Source organism: Arctopsyche grandis, chromosome 8 (genome assembly GCF_051622035.1).
Source record: "Arctopsyche grandis isolate Sample6627 chromosome 8, ASM5162203v2, whole genome shotgun sequence".
NCBI classification, from domain to species: domain Eukaryota; kingdom Metazoa; phylum Arthropoda; class Insecta; order Trichoptera; family Hydropsychidae; genus Arctopsyche; species Arctopsyche grandis.
In genome coordinates this window covers 28,683,251-28,702,915 of record NC_135362.1, presented here as the reverse complement: position 1 = coordinate 28,702,915, position 19,665 = coordinate 28,683,251, and the positions used below count along the sequence as shown (strand labels likewise).

At 36.7% G+C, this 19,665-nt stretch overlaps 2 protein-coding genes across 2 annotated transcripts; one reads left to right on the top strand and one right to left on the bottom strand.

The window, feature by feature from the left end:
- The first annotated feature begins 6,069 nt into the window (after window positions 1–6,069).
- Window positions 6,070–7,650, top strand: LOC143915924 (uncharacterized). Its single transcript, XM_077436744.1, has one exon. The coding sequence runs from the start codon at window positions 6,070–6,072 to the stop codon at window positions 7,648–7,650; it is 1,581 nt and encodes a 526-aa protein (XP_077292870.1).
- A 6,236-nt stretch (window positions 7,651–13,886) lies between these two features.
- Window positions 13,887–15,678, bottom strand: LOC143915088 (uncharacterized). The gene is made up of 2 exons (XM_077435516.1): window positions 15,465–15,678; window positions 13,887–15,311 (listed from the first exon to the last, which is right to left on the bottom strand). Exons 1-2 carry the CDS (start codon window positions 15,489–15,491, stop codon window positions 14,802–14,804), a joined length of 537 nt encoding a protein of 178 aa, XP_077291642.1. The 5' UTR covers window positions 15,492–15,678; the 3' UTR covers window positions 13,887–14,801.
- Between the last annotated feature and the right edge of the window lie 3,987 nt (window positions 15,679–19,665).

Genomic DNA, 19,665 nt, shown 5'->3' with positions numbered 1-19,665 from the left:
TCAAATCCATTCACGTAGGGGAGTCAGTTGAATAAGTAATCGAGGATTCGCAATAATCTGTTGCTTCGGCGTATTGAAAAAGTGTCGTTATGGGTTGCCGTAGCAATATCGATTCCACGACGACGCACCACCACTATCCCTTAATACCTGGGATGGGGTTGGAACTCTTGATATGTCCAACCCCCCATAAAAACCCTTCGGCCTCATACGTATACGGCTTTTATTGCCAATATCGTAAATTCGGAAATTATTCCGCTTTGCGTCATAAGAACCGTATTGAGAAGCCAGGTATGTCTATGGTATGGTTGTTTATGGCCAAATTAAATTCCTTTTTACTGTGCCTAATCTAGTAAGTTTGGTTTTCAATAAGCCTATCTATAATATGTTTGCACTCGATACTCATACCACTGAAATGGCAACGGGTGCAATCACGTAGCTAAAAAAATGGACGAAAGAAGTGTTTGAATGGTACCCGAGAGAATGTAAAAGGGTGCAAGAAAGGGCACAGGTGACGAATGGAAATTTATTTGAGAGGCTTTGGGGACGTGCGTAATGAAATGGCGGTATTGTTGTAAATACGCTGTTTAATATGACGGGCGGGAAGGAAGTTAAGAAGTGATCACCGACATGGTCGAATCGGTCCCAACACACGAGATTGTGACCCAAACTCGACCATGTCGTAGTTAGGGTTGCCAGATGATAATTTGATAAAGGAGGGCAGATGGGTCTAAAAAGGAGGATTTTCTGTAAAAAAGGAGGACATTCAAAAATTAAACGAATTTTTTATATTATTTTACTTTATTTTAATCATGTTTAGCTGAGCTGCCAATTTTGGAAAGAAGTTCTTGGTTTTTTAACAAATAATTATAAAAATCTTCACATGTCATGTTTTTGAAGTTGTATCGAGTAAGAATTAAAGATTTAACTGACTGCACACTTAGTCTATTCCTCTCTTTTCTCCACTGAGTATTAATCAGTGAAAAAACTCTTTCCACATTTGCGTTATGTGCGCTTATACAAAAATAAAACTCGCAGATCTTGAGCAGTTCTGAGAAACATTCAATGTTTTTAACACTTTTGAAGTAGATTGTCCACTGCTCGTGCAACTTCAAATCATAATATGCTTCATCTTCATCTGATTTTGATTTAAGAAATGAAATCAAGTTACAAAATTGATCGTGTAGCTTAACATCGTCAATCTCTACACCTCTGATGCTCAAGAACTCAATGCATGAAACTAAATCATCATATTTTAGGTTTTCGTTCTCTTTCAGCAATGTCATCCACTCAAAATATTTGAAATCTTTCAAGGGTATCATCCATTCCATCAAGTAATCTTCACAAGCCTTGTAAACACTGAAAAATTCGTTGGAAATGGACTTGGCTTCGTCATTATCACGAAGCTGTTCTCTTACGCTTAGTGGCAAAAAATTGTTGTTTCTTCGATTACGAAGCATATGAAGTACGGATTGAAGTATCTTTGAAATTTCCAGAACGGAATTATGTTCCGCCAGTCCTGCCCGATGTTTAGCAAAAAGGAGGACTTACAGTAGGTAAGGGAGGACGGGAGGACAAAACATGGAAAAGGAGGACATGTCCTCCTTTTGGATACCATCTGGCAACCCTAGTCGTAGGGCGCCTACAAGCCCTTCATTCAACAGTAGATGGCGAATGTCTGCAGATGATTCGTATCCTATGTTTGAGCGTATGAACATTTGAGCAAGTAGCTATCGTTTAAAAGCATAGAAGTAGAATGCATAGAATGGTCATTGTTAACAAAAGTATCGTCTAAAAGCGAGCCATCGAAGAGAGATACGGAAAGTCAGAAGAGAGACAAGAGAGAGAGAAACTAAGTTTAGCAAACAATGAACAAACTCTGTCGCGCAGAGTTTTTGTAGCAACATTTTTGGAGGCTGAGAGCGATTCTATGCATTCTACTTCTATGTTTAAAAGACATTGTACTAAATCTGTAATGCCCACGCTTCAAATCAGCTTTGAAAGTTATTATGGTCTGTTTTCACTATTAACCAAACTTATTCCAGCTTAATTTCTTACATATTATATCTAATTTCTTTTTCTGATGCCCTTGGCTAGCCATCCACCTAACTATACCCATCCAAACTAGAAGCCAAGATGAGCACATATGAAGACAAACATACAAGGCGTTCACAGACGAACACGAGTACTCCTTGTTGAATATCGCTTATGTAGGCAAGTGTGTTTGTTGATGAGCGGCTTGCGTGTCCGTGTTCGTCCATGCGCGTCTAATCTGAAGGCAATTTTGAGTGGGATTTTAAATTTCAACCATTCGTAGCTCAAATCTTTACTGAGCACCCACCATAATGTCGGTGATGATCACTCCTAAACCTGGAATACTCTATCAAGTGTGTATACGGATAATTATCGATCCACTCTCACAAAGCACGGATAACAATAATCATTATGGAGCCTTAGCGTGCTTTCCGAGCTTTAAACTCCTCTGAGAGTTCATTAGATTATTATCGCCAGTTTGATTTCCATCGCACGAAACCACGCTCGGTTTCAGCTCACACTATTATTATAACAACTCCGAAATTCAACATGGACGAATGCTTCGAACGTTCTTTCAAAAACCGTGAAATAATATTACACCCCGGGGAGTTGTTCGGAGACGTCAAGGGATAACTGAAAGTGAGCTATCTGCGAGCTATTTGTATTCATCCAAGTCGGGGTAGGTGTGCGAAACCTGAAAAAAAAAATTCTGAAAAAAAAGACAAGAACTCCTTTCCTTTTTGCGTAATTTTTTTTTTATTTCAGCGGCGATTTTAAGTGGAGTGGAGGGGGATCGGACAACAATGGAAATGGAAAATGGGAGTGAAAGGTTCACCGCGTGTATGAAAAGCGTTTTTCCTAATTGGAAGTGTGTACATAATGGATAAATTATGCAAAAATCAAACGAGCGAAATTCAAGGTCGATACTGTGTGTCTGAAATGGCTAGAATCGATTCGATTTGGTTCTTGTTGAAAATGCCATTATTAGACATTCCATTGAGTGCATCGTCAAAACTGCTCGTGCCAAAACTCATTCTCGTCAGTGTTTTCGCATTTGGTTAACCCTTTGAATGCTGACGAACGCCGATTGGCGTTTTGCCAATCGGCGTGTCTATGGGCCTGAAAAACGCCGATGGGCGTTGTATTTTGAGCATGTACAACATAAACAAGAATACTACCCGCTAAGCCTTTCCAGGTAGCATTGAAAAAAATGCATTTGTCAACGTTTATAAAGACTGGTTTACACCAGAATTTCTGAATGTATAAGAATTTCCCGATGGAAATCCCTAACTGCTAAGTGTTTTAGATTTTGGCTTGGCATTTAGATTGTGAACATTATATTTTAACAACAATGAACTAGTTTTGGAAAAGTACATTTATTACTACACTCATTTTGTTTATTTTATATTGTTGCAAGATATATTATAGTATAAACACACCTTAACAAAACTCGAAATCCTCGGCGGTAGTTATCTAGGGTTTATGTTTGGATTAGCTACAAGTTTTATACCTGCTTTATATTGGATTTAAAATAATTCTAATTGGGAATGTTGGTGAAATTTTCAGCGTGGCAGGCTTTCAACAGAAAAGACCTCAGCACTCAAAGGGTTAAAGTGGTTTCTTAAACTAAACTGAATATCAACGATTATTTTTTAACACGTTCGTTGACTTTGAATATGTTTAATCACCATTCACCACAACAGCAAGTGGAAAACCCCATCGTCAAAAGTTTTTTATTAGGACGTTTATACTATTTTGTAAACAGACAGTGTTAATAACTAAAGCATTACCCACAGACATGTGTATCTTAAACTTATCTATACGTAAGTGTAATAAAGGCTGTGCTTTCCTTAGTGGGTAGAACATACATATGTACATATATAGACACAATATTTTCGGATGGAAAATGAATACTGCGAAAATGGGCTAAATAATTAAACGCTTTTCCATATAATCAGATCAGAATACAGACTTTTTAATTTGGATTTGTAAATTGAATTTCTAAGCTTTTTGTATTTAGCTATTAGAGATTGAAATTTATCGGTAAAAAGTAAATAGTTTCTCCCATATCCGGTTTACCGGTTTTATAACTGTATCTGGTTACTTTTCCTAAACACTTTAACTTAGATTAAACCGTAAATAATTATAAATAAATCTCAGGTGAATGATTTCATATAAATACATAATTTTCAAAAGATTTCATATAAATTCAACATAAGATTTCATATAAATTCAACATAAGTTTTCATATAAATTCAACATTAGATATCATATAAATTGTCGTTAGAACAAGTGGCGATCTTTGGTATTGAAGTGATACAACTAAGGGCCGGGCCGCACCGTGCGACTTGCGAGCGACTTGGTTGAGGGCGACCAGACCAATGCATGCAGGTATTTGGGACATGCCACACCCGCCAACTTGTTTGTTGCACACATTTCCATACATTTTTTCGTGTATTTCTTCCATACATTTTTTCACGGTGCGGCCCGGCCCTAAGAGACACACATAAAACTTGACACGTGAGGGAAATCTCCTTTGGGGCAGGGTTTCCCAAACTATGTTCCGCGTAACACTAGTGTATTTTAATGAACACAAAATTTGTACAAATCTTGAAAATTGTTTTCGACGGTTACAACTTCGAATAGGTCGTAGTCGATTACATAGCAGGTAAATATAAAATATATTTTTCCGTTATGCACAAGTAAAATTAACTGTTCGTCGTTTCAGCCACAACTTGAATCATTCTTTCTAGTAAAAGTCAAAGAGAAGCTTGATCAAAAATATATGTAGATTTACACCAAATTGTAAATAATATAATTCATAAATTATATATTATCTAAATATTTGAAATTAATCAATTCATTAATTAATTTAAAATATTAATATTTTCGTGAAATTTATAGAAGTACATACATACATATATTTGCATGTTTTTATACTTCTAAACGCCTCAAATACTAACCTTTCCAAACTTAAAATAATACAAAATAAATCCCTAAAAATAATTTATAATACACCCATATATACTAACCTGAAAAAACTGCATGCCATATATAAAATTCCGTTTGTTACAGACATTACTAACAAACTAACTGGTAGATTCTATGACAGAATCACTAATAACCATACTAACACACTTGTGAAGAGTCTCGGTGATTACAACAAAATGTCTATACCCTTCAGGTATAACACACAGATTACCTTAACACAATCTGCTTTACGTCATCGAGAGTCTTTAATTAATATTATGTATTAGATGTATTATGAGCATTTATAAGAATTGTAAATAGTTTTTTGAGCTCTTTTTCCTATTACGCTGTACTTATTAACATTAGAATAATATAATATTATGATAACTAACAAAATTAAATTAAAATTATAAAATAGAAAATGATCAGTAGATCAGTAGCTATTAAAATAGATATAAGATGTATCGTGAACATAATTTGGTAATAATAAAAAGCATTTAAAAATCAAAAAAATCAATACTTCTAAAGGTTCTCTTATACATATGTTGAAATTTTATGTTTTTAAAATTCATTTTACTTAAGTTGTGAGATTTCAAAATTTCAAGCTTTTTAGAACACTGCGAACAGTTACTTAAAGAGTGCAAAAATTAAAATTAGCAACGTAAAAAAATTAAATTTTGTACTCGTCTGTTATCGGTGAAAAAATGGTCTGTGAAAGAGATGGCTGCATACGTAATGGCATAGTAAACGAGATCTTGGTGAACAGACGGGGTGAGAAAGAGATGGCCGTATACGTAATGCCTGGAGCGCATCATCGGTTTACGGAAAATCTGTGAACGAGTTGTCGTGTCACCCTCCGTGGGCCCGTAACCATTGCTTCCCCCGCTCCATAGTAGTTACGCCACTGCTTTACCGCAAACGTGGTTTCCATGGCTAATGTTATAGCACAGTGTTTGAGTTTTTTCATTACATATGTTTGCATTATATCATAATATATATGAGGCCATCTCAAAGCTCAATCTTAACCATTTTTTATTTGATTTTTCAGAGAATGCGTCCGTGAGAGTGATGGAGGGCGGCCACAACGAAACTGGCGGAATAGACGACCGAGAGCAGCTTCGCATCGAGTTTTACGCCACGTACGACGTGATGACGGGCATACGCATCGCGGCCACCCTCGGCGGCTTCTTCGGCCTGATGGTCTTCCTCGTCATATACAAGAGCAGGAGCAAGTCCGTCAAGGCTCTCAAGGATCCCAAGATCGCCGAGATGGCGGCCGCCGCCGTCGCCGAGGAGGAGGCCGAGGAAGAAGAACGCCAGCTGGCCTTCGCCCTCGAGGCTGCTTTCGGGGCGCGCTACTCCTTAGGGGGCTCCATGGGGGCTCCGCGCCCCCGTGCCACTAGATTCTCCTCGGTCGGAGGCTACAGCAGCCTCCTGAATCCTCCACGACGTCTCACCAAGCTCCGGACCGACAGTCTGCCTGCTTCAGCTCTTCACTTCTACTCGCCTGCCTTCTACGAAGACGACATCGAAATCGCCGATCAGGTCGACGACTCTTCTTGCACGGCGCCTTCAGAATACGTCAACAAATTCCTGGCCGTGCCTGGTGGCTCCAGACGGTACAGCAACATCACCTGCTCCAGCTCAGGCAGCTCGTACCTCGAACGAAGAGGCTCATCCATAGTATGCGCTCTGCCGACCCTGCCTCCGACTCCTCGACCTGTGAGAACCCACAACTCCAGACGATACACCCTGCACACGACAGATCCGTGGGAGTCCAACCCAATAGACATACAAGTGATCCAAGCGACGCCTGAACTCTCGCCGTGCGTCAGTGAAAACACTATATTAGATTGTGGAAGTGCAGTTTATAGTAAAAAGACTAGCCAACAAGCGAACGCTAACCCAGTCGTCGCTGATGCTAGGAAGTTGGCTCCTTTAGCATCGTTGGGCAGCTGTGGAGCCTCGCTCAGTGTAGACTATCAAGACTACGACTTGCATTCAGTGGGCTCCGATTCCGTATTCATGGACGAGGAAGAATTCCTCGACACGGACGATGAAATTGAGCAGTTTTCAACGGACAGCGACGAAAGTGTTAATTACAAGAATAAGCGATGTCCTTCTGAGGAGACCAGAGAGTTGAGACCTCGTCGCCGATCCAGACACATAGTCGGAAGGTCGATTCCGGTCGCATCATCACCTCCGTTGAGCGCCTCTTCTACTCTTCTATCGCACGGGTCTAGATCTCCTCTGGTCAGAAAGCACCACTCCTTCCTGAGCAGACCCATCACACGAAGGACCCTCCGACGGTTGTCTCACCCCACGATCATAGCCAGACAGGGGTGTTCGACAATAAGCGCAACCGTAGCGGCGACGGGAAGGGCCGAGCCCTCGTCGATCTCGGAAGAACCACCCAACGAAACGTACTCCAAGGTGACCAATAAAGTTTTCGGCTCGTTGCCGTTCCACAAAAAGGACCGAGACGACACGTCCAGGGTGGCCAGATTGGAAAGATTGAGACATTCCAAGTCACAAGACGTGGAATTGGGATGCGGTGGAAGCAGCGCGGTCATCACCGAGCTGACCAGTCAGAGTCCTTCCCCGCTCAACCCCGAACACTGCTCCTGGTCCCAGGAGACACTTTTTTAATCATCGAGTGCATCGAATTGATGTTTGAATCATGACTGTTATAGATAATTTTACCACACCTGCGAGGAACATGAGGGTACACATATCGCAATTGCTATAGCGCACATATAGATATTTTTTTACCGGTAAACTTAGGAGTATGTTAAATTGTTGACTGTAATCTAGACGTACATTGATAGAATATACACCTATTTACATACATATTGATTGTATCTTCATCTTACATTCATTCCGATTTATGTGCAATCCAATTTTTCGTTAAACATTCAATATTTAGCCATTTTAGAGGACATCATCAATATTATAGTGAGTTCATATTAAATAGTAAATGTCGAAAAAAAGCATATGATATCAGTGTTAATTAATCATATTTATGGTACGTACTCATGAACAGTGTGAACTGTCAGTTCAATTTGCACATAGCATTTAAAAACGGTTATGAAACGCCAAAAACTGACAGTAATACTGTTTACTTTAGATAACAATATTAAAATGCAGAATGCAGTATTTATATTAGAATGCAGTTTAATCTTATTTATCCCAATGTATAGTTTAAGTAAATTTAAATAAAAAAAACATACGAAACAGTGCAAAACTATAGAGCTTCTTCTGATTAGAGTTTATTACTACATCAGTTCTGTAATTAGAACGACTAAAATCTCAACTTTTATACTTATATATTTACATGTGAAACTTAAAAGCAAACAAGGAGCGATTGGAGTATGACAATATGTATGTATGTGTATACATTTACATTTGTTCAATGTGTTGAATAGAATGTATTGTATGTATATATGCCACTAAAAGATTATTAATATTGTAAATATAGTATTATAGAGAAAAGTTTATATGTACAGCATTTAAGAATTTAATGTATAGTTAAAAGTAAAAGAAAGTTGATTATAAATATAATATATATATATAAATAATAGATAGATAGATAGTTATATTTTAATATGACTTAAATCCCCCTTTCTTTAACTGAAGTAGCCTTTCCTCTACAGAACATCAGGGTAAATTTAAACCTTTGAATTTATTATAGAAGATATATTTATATGAGTGAAGATTGCGCTTTGTTTTGATTTTGTCATCTTATATAACGTCAACTGAATCTTCAAAGTCCTCTTGCCTTAAACAATAATTATAGAAAATTATATGAGTAATATATCCTGACTGCTACCACAAACAAATCCTAAATAATTGTAATGTTTTATACCGTTTTCCCATTGTTTGACTTTCCCGTGTGGTACTGAAAACCATTCATTTCATAATGAATAATTGTAAAAAATAGAACATTAAATGTGTTATCAATGAAAATGCAATACTTTTTTTTATTTTTCATAACACTTATCTAACTTGTATGTACATATATGTGTGTGTATTGATGATAATCAAATTAGATCATATCCATTTTAAATGATGTAAGTCAATATTATTGTGTGTTCATTAAAAAAAAAGTTTAGTATTTACTAGATTTCAGTGACCAATTCTATAATACATAACTAACCTTTGTAGTGTGACCAATTTGATTTAAACCCATTAAGATACGTAACTGTAATCTAAACAAGGAAAACAACATCTCAAAAGACTATTTCGAATACAATAAAGTGAGAGCAGAAACATTGCTTCGACGATACAATCAATATTTTCTAAGCATATTCCTTAATCAGTGTAGAGTGTATAGTAAATGTCTATCTATTTATGTAATGTCTGTTGTTTGTTACCTGGACACGAGACACTCTTTTCAACGGTAATGTGGCTCATTTAAAATCGTGCATGATCACTGTGCACTTTGGCTTTTGAATTGACGAAGTTAACACCAACAAAAAATTAAAACCACTGTTAAAAGTGACGGAATTGAATGTTTTATTTAAGGATTTGTAATAAGAAGACTGAAAAATGTGTTGGGATTGTATAAAATAAATATAAAACAATATTATATTTTCTTCCTAGTGAATTATATGGTGTTTGTCGTACAGTTTAATCCTTTGAATTGATTTTGTAACTTAATTGCATGCATTTCGTTCCAAAGAAGAGGAAGAAATTCTGTAAAATAGTAAAAAAAAAGTGTTCATGAAAGAATGTTGAATTCATAACTTAAATTTATCGCAAGATTTAAGTGCCACCAATTTCTAATCTATCAAAAGTATTAATTTCATAATATTAGAAAAAAATAATCAGTGCAAGCATAATTCAATGAATTCAACATTTTATTCAATATTAACAAAAAAAAATTGAGACAGAAAAACGTTAATTTTTCACATATTCCAAATAAAAAATGTTATGTTCCAAATAAAAGACCAAAAAATTAAATCAAAAGTTATTAGAAATGAATTGAGAAGATGTACATCGATTTAAATATCACTATCCAACAATGAAACTTGTAGAACAAGAATCTAAGAAAAGCTAAAAGTCCATACTTATGTACATTAGGGTGGCCCTTTCATAGTTGAAACCAATTTGGGCAAAAGTATCATTGTCTATTTTCTTTTGGGGATGTAGAACAAGCATACAATTTTTCTCAAAGGAACATTCTAATATACATTATGTATGGTGTTTTCAATGTATATTGCATATCTTAATTTGTTTGATTGACATTTTATTAGTATAATATAACGATGCTTTTACTGTTGTTTTTGTTTGTATTAGATTTTAGCCAATATTTTCATACTGTACATATTACTACAGCCTTAAATCGTAGTAACAAAAGTCACATCTTGAACAAACTTTTGTTGAAGCTCGGACCTGACGATCGCTTATCAGCTCTCTCTCTCCAATTAGCCGTTGATATCAGACCGGTCATGCAAATGCACAAGTGATAAACAATTTATCATCACATTTAATTAGAATTATCGTACGCTCCATAATTCCTTCTCTATCATATGATTCATGCCAATTTGTACATTGTGCGTACTGCCAGCATAAAACAATATATTTATTAACATATGTACACAGTGGCGGACTGGGACTGAAATTAGTGCATGCCAGGAGTCAAAGGGGGCCCACCTAGGGCCCCCAAAAAAAATTATCCCCCCCCCCCCCGGGGATATAACAAAATTTTCTTATTTCCATCACGCTAAAAATCAATGGTAAAAAAAATAAAATTTTCAAAAGTATAATCAAATGTTATTTTGAAAGTATGAAGTAAATTTAAATCGCTGGTTGATGATGAATCGTCCTATCAAAATTGTTTTAGGCAATTCAGTTTATATTATTCACGGAAATTTGTTTATTCCCATTTTTATTTCAGTAGGTAGTTGTTACATAGGTATTGGTATATACATAATATTGAGGTTAGAAATGGGCCCAGCAAAAGGGCCCACGCAAATGTTGAAACTTACATTTCGAGCCTAATAAAAAAAGTTAACCGATCCTTGGGCTGTTAAAGCAGATATTAGTTATTTGTGTATATCGTAAGAAATTTGTTTTGTTGAAATACCCAAACTTTAGGTCCCAAAGTGCAATATCCTATAAATTTTTACACACGTGAAATAGTTAAAAAGTTATTTAATTTTACTGAGGGCCCATATTTTCTAACAGATAGTGGGGCCCACATGCCATCGGGCATGTTCGCTTGTATGGCCAGTCCGCCACTGTATGTACATATATACACTGAGAGCAAATATCATACATATAAACTGTACCTTGTTTATACAAGACTTGTACCTTTCGAATTAATCACATGATAACATTTTTAGTCTGAGAGATATGAGCTTTCATAAGATTGCTTTGTTTTCTTTGTTGTATATTGAGTAACTACCCAAAATTATAGATTACAGATTTTCAAATCACAAATGTCCTTATGCCAGATATATCTAAATATCTCCGGCAACCTGATTTCTTTGCAGATTATGCTCAATGGGGTTAATTTTATAAATATATCCATAGTCATGAGTGTGTCAGGTGTAATAAACGAATAAGTGAACAATCAAGATCCAGATTCTCTTGGGTAAGCGTTTCTGGAAACCCTTGGAAACTCACTGGATGACACCACTACATTAGACCCAAGCAGAGAAAGGACATAAATCGGCTTACAGCTAATATAAATTAAATTAAAACACTCACCTGACTATGCTTTAAGTTGTGGTCAAAAAGTACGCTGGGTTTTTCATTCCAAATTGACCCTTTTTCATTTCAAATTGATCCTTTTTTCATTTCAAATTGACCCTTTTGCATTTCATTGTAATTTTTCATTTCAAATTGAACCTTTTTCATTCCAAATTGACCACTTTTCATTCCAAATTGACCCCTTTTCAATGTCAATTTGAAATGAATGAATAAAGGTAAATTTGGAATGAAAATGTGTCAATTTGAAATGAAAAAGGGTCAATTTGGAATGAAAAAGGTTTAATTTGGAATGAAAAACCTGCATAAACGATTCATGCAATCTTCTAAATGTACATTACATGTAATAGCTGAACTAAAAAATACCACAGGTAATCCAAAATTCCAAATTGACCCTTTTTCATTCCACATTGACCCTTTTTCATTTCGAATTAAACCTTTTTCATTTCAAATTAACACTTTTTCATTCCAAATTGACCTTTTTTTATTCATTTCAAATTGACATTGAAAAGGGGTCAATTTGGAATGAAAAAGGTTCAATTTGAAATGAAAAAAGGTCAATTTCGAATGAAAAAGTGTCAATTTGCAATGAAAAAGGTTTAATTCGAAATGAAAAAGGGTCAATTTGGAATGAAAAACCTGTATAAACGACTCATGCAATCTTCTAAATGTGCATTACATGCAATAGCGGAACTAAAGAATACCGCAGGTAATCCAAGCTCTTCAAAATATGTTGGCTTATAAAGCGATTATGTATAATACTTTATAAATTAGATATATACATATATATTTGTGGAATATTAATTGAGGCTGTAGAATAAATTAATAAAAAAATGTTCTAGTTAGCTTTACATGGATGAGTATTTTGTTAGAATATCAAACTCTCAACGTCCGACGAATGCATACCATGTAAATGAGCAATCATCGCACGTTGACAGTCAATGTATTACACGTTTAAGAAAAGAAGCATTGTTGTTATAAAATAAAGGTCGTTATTATTTTGTAATTTTATCAGCTGTATAAAAAAGTCGTACATAAAAATAAATTGAAGCATGAAGTCTTCATTTCTGTAGAAGACATCTATGTTGTATATTAATGTTAAATGCAATAAATGTTGATGAATCATGTATTAAAAATTCATCCGTTGCCAAATTTATTTCACCATGCGTTATGCTACAACCTAACCACGAAATCCCCTTCGGTACAAGCATGCATTTCGAGTACGAGCTTATAACTCAATAATATGGACACCATTGTGTATTCAAGACGTTAAATGGGTTATCTTATCAGTGGGCACAACACTATTGCATTGTTATAACCAAACAATGGTTTTTTTTACAAGTTTTAAATATAGATTTGCATTAATTTGTCGTTTGACTTTGTATTTCAGTCCTCGACCGTTTCTACCTGTCACTAGCCTACTCAATTGACCTTACGTCTTGGTGGAACCTCATCCACAGTCCATGTCGACGATCGTATGGATCCTGTGGATTTCCTCACATCTCCACGAAACACATAACCTACCCAATTACACTTGCGTTATCATATAAACATCTAACTGAACCAGTGGATGTACATATTTAGCAATAGAAAACTAAACAAATTAGCTTCAGCAAACTTTCAAGACACCCTTAATTGCAATATTAATGCAAACAATGCAATCATACTTTCATTTCAGGATGAGAGAGGCACTTCAGATGCAAAATCAGTCAGTTGTTTTAATTGTCTTATCAATTTATAAAGCACAAGGCTAATTTCCATTGAGCTTATCTGTTCCAAGACAGCCTTCATGATTTGAATTACATTCCTGTGGATTTCTTCAGATCTTTATAAAGCATTTTTAAGAACTGCTTTACATTGTCAACTTAGTCTTAACGTTCTATATGCATCTTTAATCAAGCAGATCTACATATTATAATGCAATATATCAGTACTTTCCTATCAGGATTAGGAGTATTTCAGAAGCAAAGCAATTTTGATCGATAAAGCTAGCTCCGGATGATTCTAGATTTTATTAATACTGATTGAGATAGCTTTACAGAATTTTGTCAGTTACATCAACTCGGAAGCTTCGAGTGTATCTTTTGTAATATTGGAATATAATTACTATTACTGTGATGAATCTGCAAATTGGAATACTCTAAAGGATGTGAAAATAATAAGACGAGATTTGAGTTGCACGGTGTTTTTATTCATGTGTCCAAATCAACGAGAAGTGCAACATTTCTTACATATAAATATTTTACAATGTTTATAATTAAAAATTGACAAAATCGGAGTACGGAGAGTCCTGAACGTCGCAAATGGCATGAACGACTTACAACTCGACTTCTTACAAATAAATAATAGGATAAACTCGCGTGTAAGCGTACATACTAGAAAAAAATCACATGTGACGGAGCAAAATCCACTTTCCAATTCGAGGCTGGTGCAACATTGAAAAAAATCAATGATTGCGAGCTTCAAATTGGGACGTGGAACTTGCCCGTTGGTATAATTATAAGTTCAGCTATGTCGACGTTCGGGATTATCCATAGACGATTATGTATGCTTATCGTCTCGATAGTATAAAAATTTAAATGAATACGAAATTATATGTAGCCTAGATTTTAAGTGTTTTTTTTTTCTTTCCTTTAGTCAGTATTGATCCGTTCAATAAATCATATACACATACAGCTATATGCCTTAAAATCTATTTAAAACATAAACGGTGAACTTATCCTTAGAAAAAATGAAGTTATACAATTTCGAGGTTTTTATACAAGATCAAACTGAAAATATAACCAATCGAACGCAATTACAACATCTTTGCGGTGTTTTTTTTTTTTGTACATTTTCTAAATTTCCATACAAAATTAACCTCGAAAAAATTCTAACGAAATGCAAACGTCCTTACAGTGTTGTTTTAATTTTTGTACTTTGAATGGAATTTTAAACTCGGTATATATTTACAATCGATACAAAAATATGTAAATACGAGCCGGCGGCTCCGGGACTTAAAGAATACATACAAAAATACATGTGGGTGAAAAATTTAAGACGGACGTGAAGATACAACAAATAATCGTGGCGGATGGAGTGAGGTTTCACGCCTTGGCGCCTTTCTTTGGTCCCCTCTTCTTAGCGGCCTTGGTTTCTACCGGCTCGGGCTTGGCCTCGGCCGCCTTCTTGCCTCGCTTGGCCGGGACGGGCTCGGGCTCCGGCTCCGGCTCAGACACCTCTTCGTCCTTGGCGTTGGCCTCGTCATCGTCGTCCTCCTCCTCATCTTCCTCGTCCTCGCTCTCCGACTTGGGCTTGGGAGGAGGCTTTCGGCCACGCTTGGGCGCCAGCTTGGGGGCTTCCTTCTCTTTGGCGGCAGCGGCAGCGGGGGGCTTGCGGCCCCTTTTGGCCGGAGCCCCGTTCTTGGGCTTCTCTTCAACGTCAGCGTCGGCATCGGCGTCGGCGTGGTCTCCGTTGGAAACTTCGTCGGCGGGGGTGGGGGAGGGGGCGGGGGGCTCCTCCTTGGCGGGCTGTTTGGCGCCCCTCTTCTTGGCGGGGGCTTCCGCGGCGGGGGCGGCTTCGACGGCTACTTCCTCGGGGGCGGGTTCGGCGTTGGCCTGCAACGAGACGCGTCATTATTTGGCGCCAAAACGACACGCGGTCACGTGAGCGGGCGCGGCTTGCGGCTTGCGGCTCGCGACTCGCGACTCGCAGGCCGCAGCTCACGGCCGCTAAAGGAGTATCAGTATAAGATAGGAGTCGGCGCTTACCTTATTTCTGCCGCGTTTGGGCGCCATTGTGCAGAGAAGTAGGAAGCGGGCGGCGAAAGGTGGAGGAGGCGAGAGATGCGCGTCGGAGAAGTCCTCGACGAGAAGTGGCTGCCGAGTTGTATTCCGCTGGAAACGACTAGCGCTAGTGGCGGGAAACCCGTAAACACTGCGCGCGACGACAACACGACAACACTAATGCCCTTTCCAGCCAGCTCGCTTATTCGAAATCGGTGTATTTTGAAGCGATCTCTCCAATTAATTCAAATTAATACACGTTTTGCGGGAATGGAGTGTAGAGATATAGCACGACTTGTGATATCACCTATTTCCCTCATCGAACTTAATCTGTACAAATGACATCATCGTGTCCTCTTCTCGTACACGAAAGTTAGCCGTGGCCGAAATACTTCGTCCAGCTTACCCATAAAGGCGATCCGACTCGCTCCAGATACGCAATCACGAGTACACGGGAAATCCCAAGGAGCTGCGCAACTACGCATCGAGCATCGAACACAAAGGAAGACCTCGACCCCGTCGGAATCTTCCAGAACGTGATCTCACCAGCCCAGCTACGCGTTGCTCAAGCAACACCTTTATAAACCAGTGCATCGTCCCCAGATGCCAGTGAGCTTCAGGAACTCGACCTAGCTCGTTCCAGTGAATCCTTTACCTACTTCGCTGTACATACAAATACACCTGTATTAATCGAGTAATAAAGATCCTCTTCAAAATACAACTGAATTTCCATAGGCCGGGAAACGGTCCAAAACCTTCAATCCCCCTATAGGATGTAAATTAAAAATAATTAAAGATTACAAAATAAATTCCATCGATCAAACCATACTCAATGAATTATCTTTGGTTACAATTGAACACAAAGAAGCAACCAAAATGGACCTCAAACAACTGGGTGACCGTAAAAAAGTCCACAATGAAAATGTCGAAAATATTCGTTTACCATGCATACATATGAAAAACGGTTAGTACATATGTATATATATATATATATATATATATATATATATATATATATATATATATATATATATATATATATATATATATATATATATATATATATATATATATATATATATATATATATATATATATATATATATATATATATATATATATATATATATATATATATATATATATATATATATATATATATATATATATATATATATATATATATATATATATATATATATATATATATATATATATATATATATATATATATATATATATATATATATATATATATATATATATATATATATATATATATATATATATATATATATATATATATATATATATATATATATATATATATATATATATATATATAATATACAGATTAGTCCGTGCCAAGATGGCCATTAATATAAATTGCGAACGTAGGAAATTAATAAAAGGATGCAGTAACTCTCCAGATTTCGCTCAACTAAGGTCTAGGAAAAAGGAATTCGAACTCGAACTTGGAAATCGATACGGGAAATTAAACCCAGAAGCAGACATCGAGGAATTGAACACTGTAATTAGTTCGGTTCTAACCTCAACAGGTAAGAAATTAGGTGGTTTCAGGAAACAGATTAAATTAAGCAAAATTTCAGCGGAAACAAAAAACCTAATTAAGCATAAAAGGAATTTAGATAGGGATAATAATAAGCAAGAATACAATCTAGTAAATAAGGAAATTAAGAAGAGAATAGTCAGGGATGTCAGGGATTTTAACAGCAAGCTAATAGAAAATACCATTAAGAATAACCGTAGCCTGAAAAAGTGCAAACAGGATCTTTTCTTAGGCAAAAACCAAATGATCGCAATCAGATCAGAGAGCGGAGTAATAATTAGGAATAGAGAAGAAATCATAGACAGAGTTTACACGTTCTATGCAAAACTATACGAGAACGACAACGGCCAATTCCCCACTCTGGAATCGACACACGGCCAAAGGGTTCCTGCAGTATTGCCTAGCGAAGTAGAGGCCGCGCTAAAAACTGCAAAGAATGGTAAAACCCCAGGGGAAGATAATATTCCCATCGACTTACTAAAATGTGGCGGCCCCCCCCTAATTAATATCTTAGCTAGGCTTTTCAGCAAATGCATCCAGAACCAAGCTATACCAGAAGGATGGAATAACGCAACTATCATTTTAATACACAAAAAAGGCGACAAAAGCGATATCAAGAACTACCGACCCATTAGTCTACTTTCAGCGGTCTACAAGCTCTTCACGAAGGTTATTACAGAAAGGCTGAAGAATATCCTCGACGAGAACCAACCTATAGAGCAGGCAGGGTTTAGGGCAAATTTCAGCACAATGGACCACCTCCAAGTAGTTGGCGAACTAATCGAGCGCGCCAACGAATATCAACGGCCACTGTGCCTAGGTTTCGTCGATTATGAGAAAGCCTTCGATACAGTTAGTCATAATGCAGTACTTAACGCTCTAAAAACACAGGGAGTGCCGGAACCCTATGTGGGACTGTTAGCTACAATATATAAGAATGCCACAGCTTCAGTTAAAATTTTTTCAGGTACAGATAGATTTAGCATAGGAAAAGGAGTAAGACAAGGAGATACAATCTCGCCCAAGTTATTCAATGCGGTGCTTGAGGGAGTTTTCAGGAAATTGGATTGGGATACAGCCGGAGTAAGCATCAATGGTCGCTTTTTGAGTCACCTTCGGTTCGCAGACGATATAGTTTTAGTAGCTCGTGATTCAGCTGACCTACTTATCAGACTAACACAGCTGGACAGGGAAAGTAGAAAAGTAGGATTAAAAATTAACGTAGATAAGACTAAACTAATGTTCAATAGTTATTGCATGCCTGATAGCATCCCCTTAGATGATAAACCAGTAGAAGTAGTAAATAATTATTTATATTTAGGTCAAATAATTGACATGTCTGGTAGTAAAAATGAAGAGATAAAGAGACGTATGAAATTGGGGTGGAGTGCATTTGGACGGATGAATGCTGTTTTTAAATCAAAAATGCCACTCTGCCTGAAGAAAAGGATCTTTGATCAATGCGTTTTGCCAGTGATGACGTATGGATGTGAAACTTGGACACTGAACGCCAAGATGCAAAATAAAATCCAATGCACTCAAAGAAGTATGGAACGCTGTATGCTTGGCATAACGAGGAAAGACAGGAAGCGGAACACGTGGGTGAGAAATATGACAAGGGTAGTGGACATAGTGGATAGAGTGAAGAGATTGAAATGGCAATGGGCGGGTCACGTAGCTAGGAGGATGGACGAAAGGTGGACAAAAGAAGTGCTTGAATGGTACCCGAGAGAAGGCAAAAGAGTAAAAGGAAGACCGCAAGGAAGATGGGTGAACGAAATTAGGAAAATGTGCGGAATGAGATGGATGAGTGTTGCGCAAAACAGAGACGAGTGGAAGCGTGTTGGAGAGGCCTTCATCCAGCAGTGGATGGCGAATGGCTGTAAATGATGATGATGATGATATATATATATATATATATATATATATATATATATATATATATATATATATATATATATATATATATATATATATATATATATATATATATGGCGGACTGGGACTGAAATCAGTGCATGCCAGGAGTCAAAGGGGGCCCCCCCAGGGTTAAAAAAATTTGTCCCCCCCCCCCCATATAACAAAATTTTTATTCCACCACGCTAAAAATCAAGGGAAAAAAATAAATGAATTTTTAAAAAATGGGAATAAACAAATTTAGGTACAAGAAAAATGGCAAAAGCAAAATAGATCCACAAATTTCATTGTACAGATATTTCACTTTATCTATGTACATATGTAAGTACGTAATAACAATAGATAAATTTTTGTTTTGTTTTTCTTCAAAGCACATAACAGCGATTATTTTATTAGTTACCCAAAAATAACATGTACATAAGAAATAAACGTAGCATTCATAGATCCATAGTATCTCATTAATCATTAAATTCATAATATAAATTTAAATCGCTGTTTGATGATGAATCGTCTTATCAAAATTGTTTTAAGCAATTCTGTTTATATTATTCACGAAAATTTGTTTATTCCCATTTATATTTCAGTAGTTAGTTGTTACATAGGCAGTGGCGGACTGGGACTGAAATCAGTGCATGCCAGGAGTCAAAGGGGGCCCCCGGGGTTACAAAAATCTTCACATGGTCAACAAAATAAATAGAC